Genomic DNA, 11,970 nt, shown 5'->3' with positions numbered 1-11,970 from the left:
AATAGCAACAAATCCTTTGAAGAATGGTTTGTGTACTAGGATTGCAGTGCCTCAACAATCCTAAACCAAGACAATAACAATTCAGTTTCAGAAATCAACTAAAGTTTAAAACACGCATCCAACCATTCATTTAAAAGGCCTCACTTGATCATTATTATAAGATCCTCCTTAGAAACTCTCCCATTATCAAATTAAGCCAATAGAATATAAATAGACAAAAGTGTAAAATAAAAAAAAATAACCAAACAACCACTATTTCATGTCCAAAAAAAAATCACTATTCTTTTTAATCGAATATTTACCATCAACAACACAATATCACCTATATCTCTAATACGACTAGCCATGGCAAACCCTAGCCTCTCTCTAGTGGCGTTCCCCTTCGTGCTCACTCTAACGCTGCTTTCTTATACCAGCGACAAATCTTCTTATATCCATCGTGCACGTCCAGTCTTCCCAAAGGTAGGAGACCCTCTTTGCCTTTTCAAATATTCCGACCCATCCTTTCCTCTACGTACCTTTTCATCTGTCTAGATCTGGGCCAAACAATGAGGACCCAGATAGGGTACTAGTTTGGTCGGGGCAACTCCAGCTGAGGACGAGATTCGATATGGCACGAAGATCAGACGTCAGAATTGCGGCGATGCTCTCGGTGATGTCGGAGGCAAGGATGCAGGCTATGTAGCCAGCCGGAATGGCCTGGACACAACCCATCACGGCCTCGGCCTCTAGATCGTTCCTAACGACAGAAGTCTCAACAAGTGCTTGGCGAAGAGGTAGTCCAACAAGTGCTTGTATGGTGATGGTGGCTGACGTTGCTAGGCCAATATGGCTCCAGGGTCGGCGCTGGATCGACAATAGCATGATAGGCGCGATGCAATTGGCACTGGCCGAAAGTGTAGAGAGAGTGGCCGATGTTGGTCGCCCTGAGATATGGCGAGGCACCAAAAAGGCGTTGGGTGTCTAGAGTAGATCTGACCATGGCGTTGGGCTTACTTGAGGCCCAAATTAGGAGCTGGTTGGGGTTGATTTATCCATGGGGCTAGATAGCTTGGAAATGGGCTCAACTAGCTAGTACTAAAGAAATCCTTGGCAAATTATGGGCCAAAGAAACAGCATGCACGACCTTTGGGTTCCTAAAGTCAGACTCTACGAACCAAGTTTACTGTTGATAATGCGTTTAAACCTCCTAGCTCTAGAGTGAAGGGCATGGAAAATATATAATTTTTTTGCATTAGCCTATAACTATGTCCTAGTTTATCGTAGTCGATAGGCTCACTTGAATAAGTGAGCACTGGATGTCTAATGAATGGTCTAGTACTATGTACCATGTGATACCTCTACAACCTCTTGTCTATCTTTGAATGGTAGCGGAGGGGTATGTAATGACCATTCCGGCTTGAGTTTATTAATGACAATCATTGATATAAATTGATTAAAAAAAAAAAACCACAATATCGCCTGCGAGAAACGCAGGCATGTTGCTAGTAGCAATAAAGATCTTCCCTATTTACCCTAGCTATATTATGGGTTGACATTTTTTCTATCAAACACAGCATGACATGCATTTGAGCATGCAGGAGCTGAACTAGGCCTCATCAACGGGCCGGGCCGGGCCAGGCCCATTCGTAGCGGGTTTGGGCCGGGTCGGGCCGGGCCTTACTCCATTTTTAAATAGTAGCAGGCCGGGCCGGGCTTTATTGTAAATTGAAGGATCCAAGCCCATCCATTTAATGCGGGCCTCGCGGGCTTTTTTGGGCCGGGCCGGGCTAAGCCTTGCGGGCTTTTTCGGGGTGGGCCTTGCGGGTTTTATTTACAAATAAACCTTTAAAGATAATATTTTTTATAAACTTATATTTATATATCATACACTCCAAAGAGAAACCTCTATCAACTTAAATAAAATGGGAAAACTGACCGTTGGATGAGATTATTATAATAAATTATGAGTGTGATAAAAAATTTAGCCAATTTCACCATATTTTCGAATCCGATCGAATTGGTCAACCGTCGTTATTTGTATGTTTTCTTGGTTGATCGATGGCATGACGACCGCGGCGAAACGTGCTTATTTTTTCACATCATGTCTGTAAATATTCCATCGATGGATGTGCGTGGACATAAGATAAAAATTTCAATTTTAATTGCAAAGATGTTAGCCTATATCAATTTGCCTCCTAAAGTTGTATGACTTGTATATTGCATTTAAATTGTTGAGGTTCATTCTAAAGCAACCATGAAGTGGAAAATGAATTTAGATAAATCAACCACTCGATGGAGAGATTGTAATGTTTTATGGTGATTGTAAAAAATTCAGCTAATTTGATTCTCGTTTCGAATGCGATCAATTATGTCAAATTTAGTTACTCTTATAAACCTATATCTATATATCATACACTCCAAAGAGCAACCCCTATCAATTCAAAGAAAATGAAAAAATGGACCGTTGGATGAGATTATTACAATAAATTATGAGTGTGGTACAAAATTTAGCCAATTTCACCATATTTTCGAATCCGATCGAATTGGTCAACCGTTGTCACTTGTATGTTTTCTTAGTTGACCGATGGCACGACGACCGCGAAACGTGCTTATTTTTTCACATCACGTTTGTAAATATTCTATCGATGGATGTGTGTGGAGATGAGATAAACAAAAAAAAATTTTAATTACAAACACATTGCCCTATACCAATTTTCCTCCTAAAGTTGTATGACTTATACATTACATTTAAATTGTTGAGGTTCATTCAAAAGCAACCATGAAGTGGAAAATGAATTCGGAGAAACCAACCGCTCGATGGAGAGATTGTAATGTTTTATGGTGGTTGTAGAAAATTCAGCCAATTTGGTTCTCGTTTCAAATTCGATCCACTAGGTCAAACTTAGTTACTCTTATAAACCTATATTTATATATCATACACTTCAAAGAGCAACCCCTATCAATTCAAATAAAATGGAAAAACCGACCGTTTGATGAGTTTATTACAATAAATTATGAGTGGTAAAAAATTTAGCCAATTTCACCATATTTTCGAATTCGATCGAATTTGTCAACCGATATGTAGAATATATATATGCACTAATGCACATATTCTATATAGAAGTATAAGAACTTCCACACACACACACACACACACACACACATATATATATATATATATATAAACACACACAAATATAAATCTATGTGTGTGTGTGTGTATATATATATATATATTTATAAACACACACACAAATATCTACATATATATATATATATATATATATATATATATATATATATATATATATATATATAATATTTTACGGGCCGGGCCGGGTTTTTGCGGGCTTTTGGCGGGCCGGCCCACTACCCACCGAGGCGGGCTTTTTAACGGGCCGGGCCGGGCCGGGCTTTTAGCCCTCAGGGCCGGCGGACCTCCATCGGCCCACTTGATCCGCGGGCTTTTTGATGAGGCCTAAGCTGAACTTTAATTGAAATTGTAATTTTTTTTCTTAATAAAAACTATCTTATTTATTTTCTTCACCAACTAAAAAAATAATAATAAACAAAAGTCTCGTCAAGTTGCCTATAAATATAAGAATGATTTTGTAGCCCCATTTTATAATCTTAATTAATCCCTCCTTCTGTAAACTGTTCCCACTCCTCACCATCTAATATAAACCCTAATGAAGGGCTTCTCATATCATGTTACCTAATTCAAGATGAAAGATTTTCATGCCATCATATGTAACGCTTAGAGATCCTCCCAAACTTTGCCACCCTTTGGGAACCCGAAAGGAGGCAGCTTACCCTTGAAAAGCTAGAAAAATGTCATCAGATATATCTTAAGCTTAAGATAATGAGAAAATTATCATATATAAAAAATATATAACATCCAGTTGGGAACTTACTACTTTTTTTCCAGGCGTACGTATATAATGATTTAGTAAATTGAAGCAAAAACATGCAAAACGAAGGCGGCAATATTCCAAAACAAATCTTCATATTGACTATCTGTGCAGCATAAATGCATGTCGAATTGATGCCGTTGGCAAGTGAGAATTTCTGTTGGATAACATATTAGATTAAGAAGATCTACTCCCAGGTCTTACTTGGAGAGGATCCATGCCACTTTAAGACCTGCGCGCATCCTCAAACTTACAGTTTTGTGCTACTGTTATGTCATTTATGAGAACAATGTATTACGGTAATTTGAAAGCCCTCTCAGAATACATAAAATCATAATTAAAGGGAGTGATTTTGACACTTCACATTTTAACAGCTGCATACCAAAATCTCTTCTGTAAATTATAGGTGGTAATACCTAAATCTATGACATGATAGATTCAAACTACTCAATCGGTTCCTTTACAAATTATCTAGCATGTATGTAAACATTGGAAAGATTTTGCTTTAAATGAATACAAGCCAAAAAGGCAAAGCACAAACGATCAAGAATGATGTCGATCGAGCGAGAACTGAACTGGTCATGTGAATCTCATCAGTCTTCACATTACCAGAAAAGTCACATAAATACAAATATACGAGTCGCTATTTGGTAACTCTGGCCAATGAGCCATCGGTTTAACGATGATTAATTTATTACCTATAGTCATTAGTAAGTTATCAATTATTCTCTAACATGCACGTTCAGCTATCTGATTATATAACATTGTTCTAGCTAGTAAAGTTTTTACTAGTGCTTGTTTCCTATGAACGATCTTGACTGGTTTAGTTATGAGACTAAATTGTTAGTGGCATGGAAGTGCAAAGTTAGTGGCATCCCATTACCAAATTGTTAATAGCTGGATTTGATAATTGGTTTGCAATAAGTTGGACTTCATATACCAATAAAGAAATGGTTCAGCTCGCTAGTAGTGATGAAAGGTTAACTATATAAACTATGAACATCTTCCTCAATTCTCATTCAGAAACATCTTTACATTTTTAAGCCATAGAAGTCCCAAAATTTGGGGCGGTCTCAACAGTTATCCTCTTTCAAAATGGCCAATCTTTGGCCTAGCCTGCTTTATGCCTTGGCAATAGCCTTGATAGCCAGCAATGTAGCAGCTAGTTATGAGAAAACATATATATTTGCATCCCCACCACCACCATCATATAAACACAAGTCCCCGCCATCGTATTACTATAAGTCACCACCGCCACCATCTTATAAACACAAGTCATCACCATCATATCATTACAAGTCACCACCGCCACCATCTTATAAACACAAGTCACCACCACCTTATCACTATAAGTCACCACTTCCTCCATCTTATAAACAAAAGTCACCACCACCTTATCACTATAAGTCACCACCTCCTCCATCCTATAAACACAAGTCATCACCATCATATAGTTACAAGTCACCACCACCACCCCATCATTACAAGTCACCAAAATATTACTACAACTCCCCACCTCCTCCTTATGTCTACAAGTCACCTCCACCTCCCTCTCCATCTCCACCCCCTCCATATATTTATAAATCACCTCCTCCACCGTCTCCATCACCTCCTCCTCCTTATGTGTACAAGTCACCACCGCCTCCTTCTCCCTCCCCACCTCCGCCATACATCTATAAATCACCACCACCTCCCTCTCCATCTCCTCCTCCACCATACATTTACAAGTCACCTCCTCCACCTCCTCCTTACATTTATAAATCCCCACCACCTCCATTCTGGTCACCTCCTCCACCATACATTTACAAGTCACCCCCACCACCTCCCCCGTCTCCATCGCCTCCACCACCTTACAAATACAAGTCACCACTACCACCATCTCCATCACCACCTCCTCCTTACCTTTATAAATCACCGCCACCTCCTTCACCATCTCCTCCTCCACCATACATTTACAAGTCACCTCCACCCCCATCTCCACCTCCACCTCCGCCTTACATCTATAAATCACCACCACCACCTTACACTTACAAGTCACCACCACCACCCTCGCCCTCACCTCCTCCACCATACATTTACAAGTCACCCCCACCACCTTCTCCATCACCTCCCCCTCCTTACATTTACAAGTCACCTCCTCCCCCGTCTCCATCGCCTCCACCACCTTACTTATACAAGTCACCACCACCTCCTCCTTACCTTTATAAATCACCGCCACCTCCCTCACCATCTCCTCCTCCACCATACATTTACAAGTCACCTCCATCCCCATCTCCATCTCCACCTCCGCCTTACATCTATAAATCACCACCACCACCCTCTCCATCGCCTCCACCACCTTACATTTATAAGTCACCACCACCACCCTCGCCCTCACCTCCTCCACCATACATTTACAAGTCACCCCCACCACCTTCTCCATCACCTCCCCCTCCTTACATTTACAAGTCACCACCTCCCCTGTCCTCATCGCCTCCACCACCTTACATTTACAAATCACCACCACCTCCTTCTCCATCGCCACCTCCTCCTTACATTTATAAATCACCACCTCCACAGTCACCATCATCTCCACCACCATACATTTACAAGTCACCTCCTCCACCATCTCCATCACCTACCTCTCCTTATGTCTACAAGTCGCCACCGCCACCTTCTCCATCGCCACCCCCTCCTTCTCCATCGCCACCCCCTCCTTACATTTATAAATCACCACCGCCACCCTCAAGGTCACCTCCCCCACCTTATCTTTACAAGTCACCACCACCTCCATCTTCATCACCTCCTCCTCCCTACATTTATAAGTCGCCACCACCCCCATCTCTATCCTCACTACCTGGCTACATCTACAAATCTCCACCTCCACCACCTATCCGTTATGTTAAGAAGTCACCACATTCAACATCTACATCTACCCCACCCCCACCATCAACTGTTCATTACTAAACTTAATGAATTTGTGTTTGCATTGTGTAAGTCTTGCAACTAACTTTAGAGCTTTATGTGTTTCTCTTCTATTCCTCTTCATTCTTTTGACTATCTATTACCTATATTGACATATTGTCTTGCATTGCAGGTTGTCAATTGATAAGACACATAATTGCTACAAGAGAGACTTCTATCCTGGCGATAATTTGTTTTCATCTCATCAATCTAAGATGGGGCTAGAAAAGTGCTTGAGAATAAGAGGCTGATTTCCAGATTTCATGCAATTTTAAGTGTTTTTTTTTTTTTCATTTTTTTTTTCCAGCTTTGATGGTTTGATTATTTAAAAGTCATAAACAATATATTACATGGTATTTCTTTATGAGGACCCTTTTTGGTTTCACAAACTGAAACTCGATGTAATCAATTGGACGTACACTACTATAATTTATTCATCCCCTACATTTTGTGTTAAGGAGTTGAAGTTTATGAAAATGAGTCAGATAAGAGATTTAATAATATTATGTAGTGTTATTTTGCTCTATTCATTTTAGCCCTATCAATTTGCCATATATCTTAAAATTAGATAATTAACATCTTTATAATTACGTACAATAAACCAACAAGGATCAGAGATAATTATGAAAGAAGGTGATGAAATCATGGCATTAGCCTATGTTCATTGAAATTAGCCCGAGCGGTCGAGCCTATGAAAGCGCTACATATATACTATAATGAAAATTACCACATGAACAAACTAACCTTATGCCTATATGCTCAAACTTTCTTTAACAGTGTTCACTTCCCTACGTAGATTGTGCCGACTCAAAAAAGAAAAGAAAAAAAAGGTAGATTTTGCTGACTTTTTGTTCTTCCATGAGACTTTCCTTTTGTTCTATTCAACTACGGTTTTATATTCTATTAGGATGAGTAAAACAATTAAAATCATTTCATTTTTTGGAATTTTATTTCTTAAAATCATTTGTGCTCCTAAAATTTTAATTGATCACACAAATCTTTATGCTTTCCTCAATCATAGCCAACAGTCAACTAATTTGTCAATTTCTCCATAGATTATTCTCCCACAAGGGTCAATTTCCATGTAAAGGGAGTGTTTCTTGGGTGACCCTAGACCGAAAAAATAAGGGTCAATGACTTATAAGGCCACTTTTAGTAATTTTATTATTCTCTAGGTCACAAAATATCTTCTTCTTTTAAAAAAAAAAGAAAGGTATATTAAGAGTAAAAAAGTCTCTCTCTAGAGAAAACCCTAGAGGACGCCGCTGTGGGTGATAATGCATGTCCGGCTGCGCCTCGGCGCTAGCGACGGCCTCTGGTCTAGCCGGTGGTTGTTGGGTGAGGCCGGACGGGTGTTTTGTTTCATGGTTGTGGCTAAGTTTCGAAGGATTGGATCGGAAGGGGTACAGTTTCGCCTATATTGGTCGAAGGGTGTGGCTGCGTTGGGGAGATGGGCGGCGATCGGAGAAGGGAAGAGAGTTTGCTGGGCCAGAACGGCGTCTTCTGGCGGTCATTGGGCAGCTGGGATTGATGGCTGTTTCTGGCGTTCAATTTGTTTTTTTTCTGCAGATTTCCCAGATGCCGGTTTGGGTTGGGTGGACTGAGGCGCTCGATGTTGTCTTCCGATGGTAGGACGGTGATAGAGGCGTGACAGTTGCCCGACGCCGGTGGTGGGTTGGCGGTTGTGGTGGCGGGCCAGCGAGGCTACTCCTTTGGGCCGGGCGGACTGAATACTTTGCTGGTTTGGTCCTTTGGGCTTGGATGCAGCTGGTAGGCCCGATCTGGGCTGGAGATGGGGCTTGGGCTTGGGCTCAGTTTTTGGGCACTGCCCTAGGTCTAAGTTTATTTTATGTTTTAGTTTATTTATGTTGGTTAGTTATATGTCGCTTTATGCGAGCAATAAGTCCCTACATTAGTTGTGTAGGACTAATCGGGCTATGTGCCTGTGTATGCACTCTACGTGCCTTGTCTGCTCTAGGTCGGCGGCGAGTTATTTGCTTCGTCAAGTGGGCGCTGCCACCTAGTGGCAGGGTGAGACTCAGTGTCGTCGGATTTTCTTTTCGGCGGCAACATGGGAGGAAAGCTGTGCTAAAGTTGGTAATTATGCTATGTTGTAATCGGGTTACATATCGAGTTATCTTTCCGCTATGTCACTGCTATGTTAAAGCAAATGGAGTAGCTATTTGTGTACTCTTTTCTAGTTGGTGCTTTTTAGAATACATGTCTTATGTAGAGATTCCTGATATTATTTCAGGACATACTCTAGACGCTTATTGTAATCAGGGGTTTAGGCTTAATGTCCCCCCCCCCCCCCCCCCCCCGCCTCCCTTGTATTCTACAGTTTCATTAATCGAGGCTTGAGGGCAGCCGCACCAGCCCTTTATTCAAAAAAAAATATAAATCTTTTTTTCCTTCCTAAGACAACCAAAATATGTGAGTCATGTTCTTACACAAAGAGTCTACTTCCTTTGCAGTCATATTCTCACAAATATGAAGCATGACATTATCAGCAAGATGCAGATCAATGGAGCTCTTTGCTTTCTTATTCTTCTTTGTCCAATCTATTTCAGACATCGTTGTAGGCTTCTCTCCAATTGCCTGGTCAACCTCTTCAAAAAGGGTGAAAGGTTATAAGTTGTGGGATATAGCCAAAGATAAAAGGGTAATCAGCACAGATGTTGTCTTTGATGAGATGACTATGCCGTTAAATGAGGAAGTTAATAGCAAGAGGGAGAAGATGGATATTGTTGAAGAAGAAGCAATCGAGATCTCATTGGCTAAAGCATCAGATGAAAATTCCCAGGCTCAAGTGGAGCAAGTTGAGCCAGTAGAGCTTGATCAAGTAGCTATTGAGGAACCAGAGCATCAACAACAGTGACCAATTAGGGCTCAGGTGGAGTAATCCCCACAGAGGGGTCGAAATTCCCCAATTCCATGCCACAACACCTAAGTTGTTTCAAATATGCATAGCATTTGACAAACCTAAGAGGAATCCAAGAAAGATATAAAGATTTGGGTTTGAACCGGAAGAATATGCGAGTCATGTTCTCACCAAAATATAAGAAATCAATATTTAGAAAGATGCCACCGTATTTTTATTTTCATTATTTATGAAAATGGCAGTGCTTCTAAACAGCTACTAGCAATGAATAGAAAAGCTATTGTCGATGAAACAAAAGTTATTATTTGACGAATTAAACAAACTATTGTCATTCTTCACAAAATTATTGTCATCGTCTAGAAGAGTCACAATCATCTTTCTAAAACCTACTGCCCTAAACAAAAATTTATTGTTGATGAACTAAAAAGTCAATGTAATTCTCCAAAAAAGCTATTAATCTTTTGAAAAACTATTGGCTTCTTCAAAAAAATTATTAACCAATCTTGGTTTCAGTTTTGATTTGTTGGAAAATGAGGTGGCTACAAGTCAAGCTACAATGAAGGAAGAGATCAAAATCCAAACTCTTCAAGAGGAAATGGAAGATGGAGCAATTCACACCAACAAGGAAATTTCAGGTTTGGTAAGTCCCAAATTCAATATTATAGATGTGGAAATGTTGGGCACAAATCTATTGAGTGTAGAAATGGTGCTGGATACTACAAAGGGAGGAGCAATTATGCAGAAGTAGATGAGGTCACCTTCCTATTAGACTTCCAATGTGAAGAAAAAACAAAGTAGAATGAAAGCCATGGTATTTGGACACTTGAGCAAGCAATCACATGTCCAGTGACTAAGACATGTTCGTGGATCTTAATGAATCATTCAAGGGCAAAATCACATTTGGAAATGAGTCTCGTGTTGCTGTTAAAGGGAGAGGTAAAATCCCAATTTATTTGAAAGATGGCAGTCAAGAATTTATTTCAAATGTTTATTATGTGCCCTCATTGAAAAACAATATTTTGAGTCTGGGTTAACTTCTGGAGAAAAGATATACGATTCTGTTGAAAGACTTTTGTCTTTCAATTAGAGATAGAATGTTCCAATGACAAAGAATAGAATGTTCTTGCTGAAACTGCAAACTGAATTGGCAAGGTGTTTAAAGGCTTCAGTCAAAGACTCTTCTTGGCTTTGGCACTTGATATTTGGGCACGTGAATTTTGAAGATTTGTCTATGCTGCGGAAGAAAAAAATAGTGAAAGGCTTACCAACAATTCATTCTACAAATCACTTATGTGAAGTGTACGTGTCTTCTTGGAAAGCATTCAAGAAAAAGTTTTCCTAAGGAGACAACTACAAGAGCAAAAGAGCCACTGGAGCTTGTTTATGCTGAGGTCTGCGGCCCAATCAAACCAAGTTCTTTTAGTAAGAATAATTATTTTCTGCTATTTATTGATGATTTTAGCAGAAAAATTTGGGTGTATTTTTTAAAAGAGAAATCGGAGGTGTTTGGTGCATTCAAAAAATTCAAGGCTGTTGTTGAAAATATGAGTAGCTACAAAATTAAGGCGTTGAGATCTAATTAAGGAGGGGAATTCACTTCAAATGAATTCTAAAACTTTTGTGACTACAATGGAATTCGCCACTTCCTAATGGTGCCATACTCTCCTCAACAAAATGACGTAGTAGAGGGAAAAAATAGATCAATTCTCAATATGGCTCGAAGCATGATGAAGAGCAAGGGCATACCAAAAGAATTTTGGGCTGAAGCTGTGGAGTGTGCAGTTTATATTTCCAATCGGTCTCCTACTAGAAGCTTGTGGAATAAAACACCCCAAGAAGCATGGAGTGGAAGAAAGCCCAGTGTGTTCCATTTAAGAGTATTTGGGAGTATTGCATATACTCATGTACTAGACCAAAGGCGTTCCAAATTGGATGACAAAAGTGAGAAGTTTATTCTCATTGGCTATGATTGTTACGTCCCGTACCTTAATTTACCCGTTTACTTGTCATTTGGACAGTAAATGACAATTACTTTCACTTTTTACTTTGTTTCGATACTTTAAGTGGACCAAATAGTTGACTTTTTGTTCGGGTCAGTTTTTGAAAAAACAATCTTCATGAAAGTTGTAGAGGATGTTAAACCGAGTCCGTGGACATGTGACACGCTTAAATTGGAGTTCGTATGTAAAAGTTATGGTCAAAATACTAAAGTTACTGTTTATGGTGATTTTTTCTATAAAAGGAGGAGTTACT

General features: G+C 39.8%; 1 protein-coding gene across 1 annotated transcript; it reads left to right on the top strand.

Moving 5' to 3' along the window:
• The first annotated feature begins 4,934 nt into the window (after positions 1-4,934).
• LOC133712848 (extensin-2-like) lies at positions 4,935-7,308 on the top strand. Its single transcript, XM_062138968.1, has 2 exons — positions 4,935-6,865; positions 6,970-7,308. Exon 1 carries the CDS (start codon positions 4,989-4,991, stop codon positions 6,837-6,839), a length of 1,851 nt encoding a protein of 616 aa, XP_061994952.1. The 5' UTR covers positions 4,935-4,988; the 3' UTR covers positions 6,840-6,865; positions 6,970-7,308.
• Positions 7,309-11,970: the final 4,662 nt, after the last annotated feature.

Source organism: Rosa rugosa, chromosome 5, assembly GCF_958449725.1.
Source record: "Rosa rugosa chromosome 5, drRosRugo1.1, whole genome shotgun sequence".
Classification (NCBI taxonomy): domain Eukaryota; kingdom Viridiplantae; phylum Streptophyta; class Magnoliopsida; order Rosales; family Rosaceae; genus Rosa; species Rosa rugosa.
The sequence above is the reverse complement of the archived record's forward strand: the minus strand, read 5'-3'. Positions and strand labels throughout refer to the sequence as shown.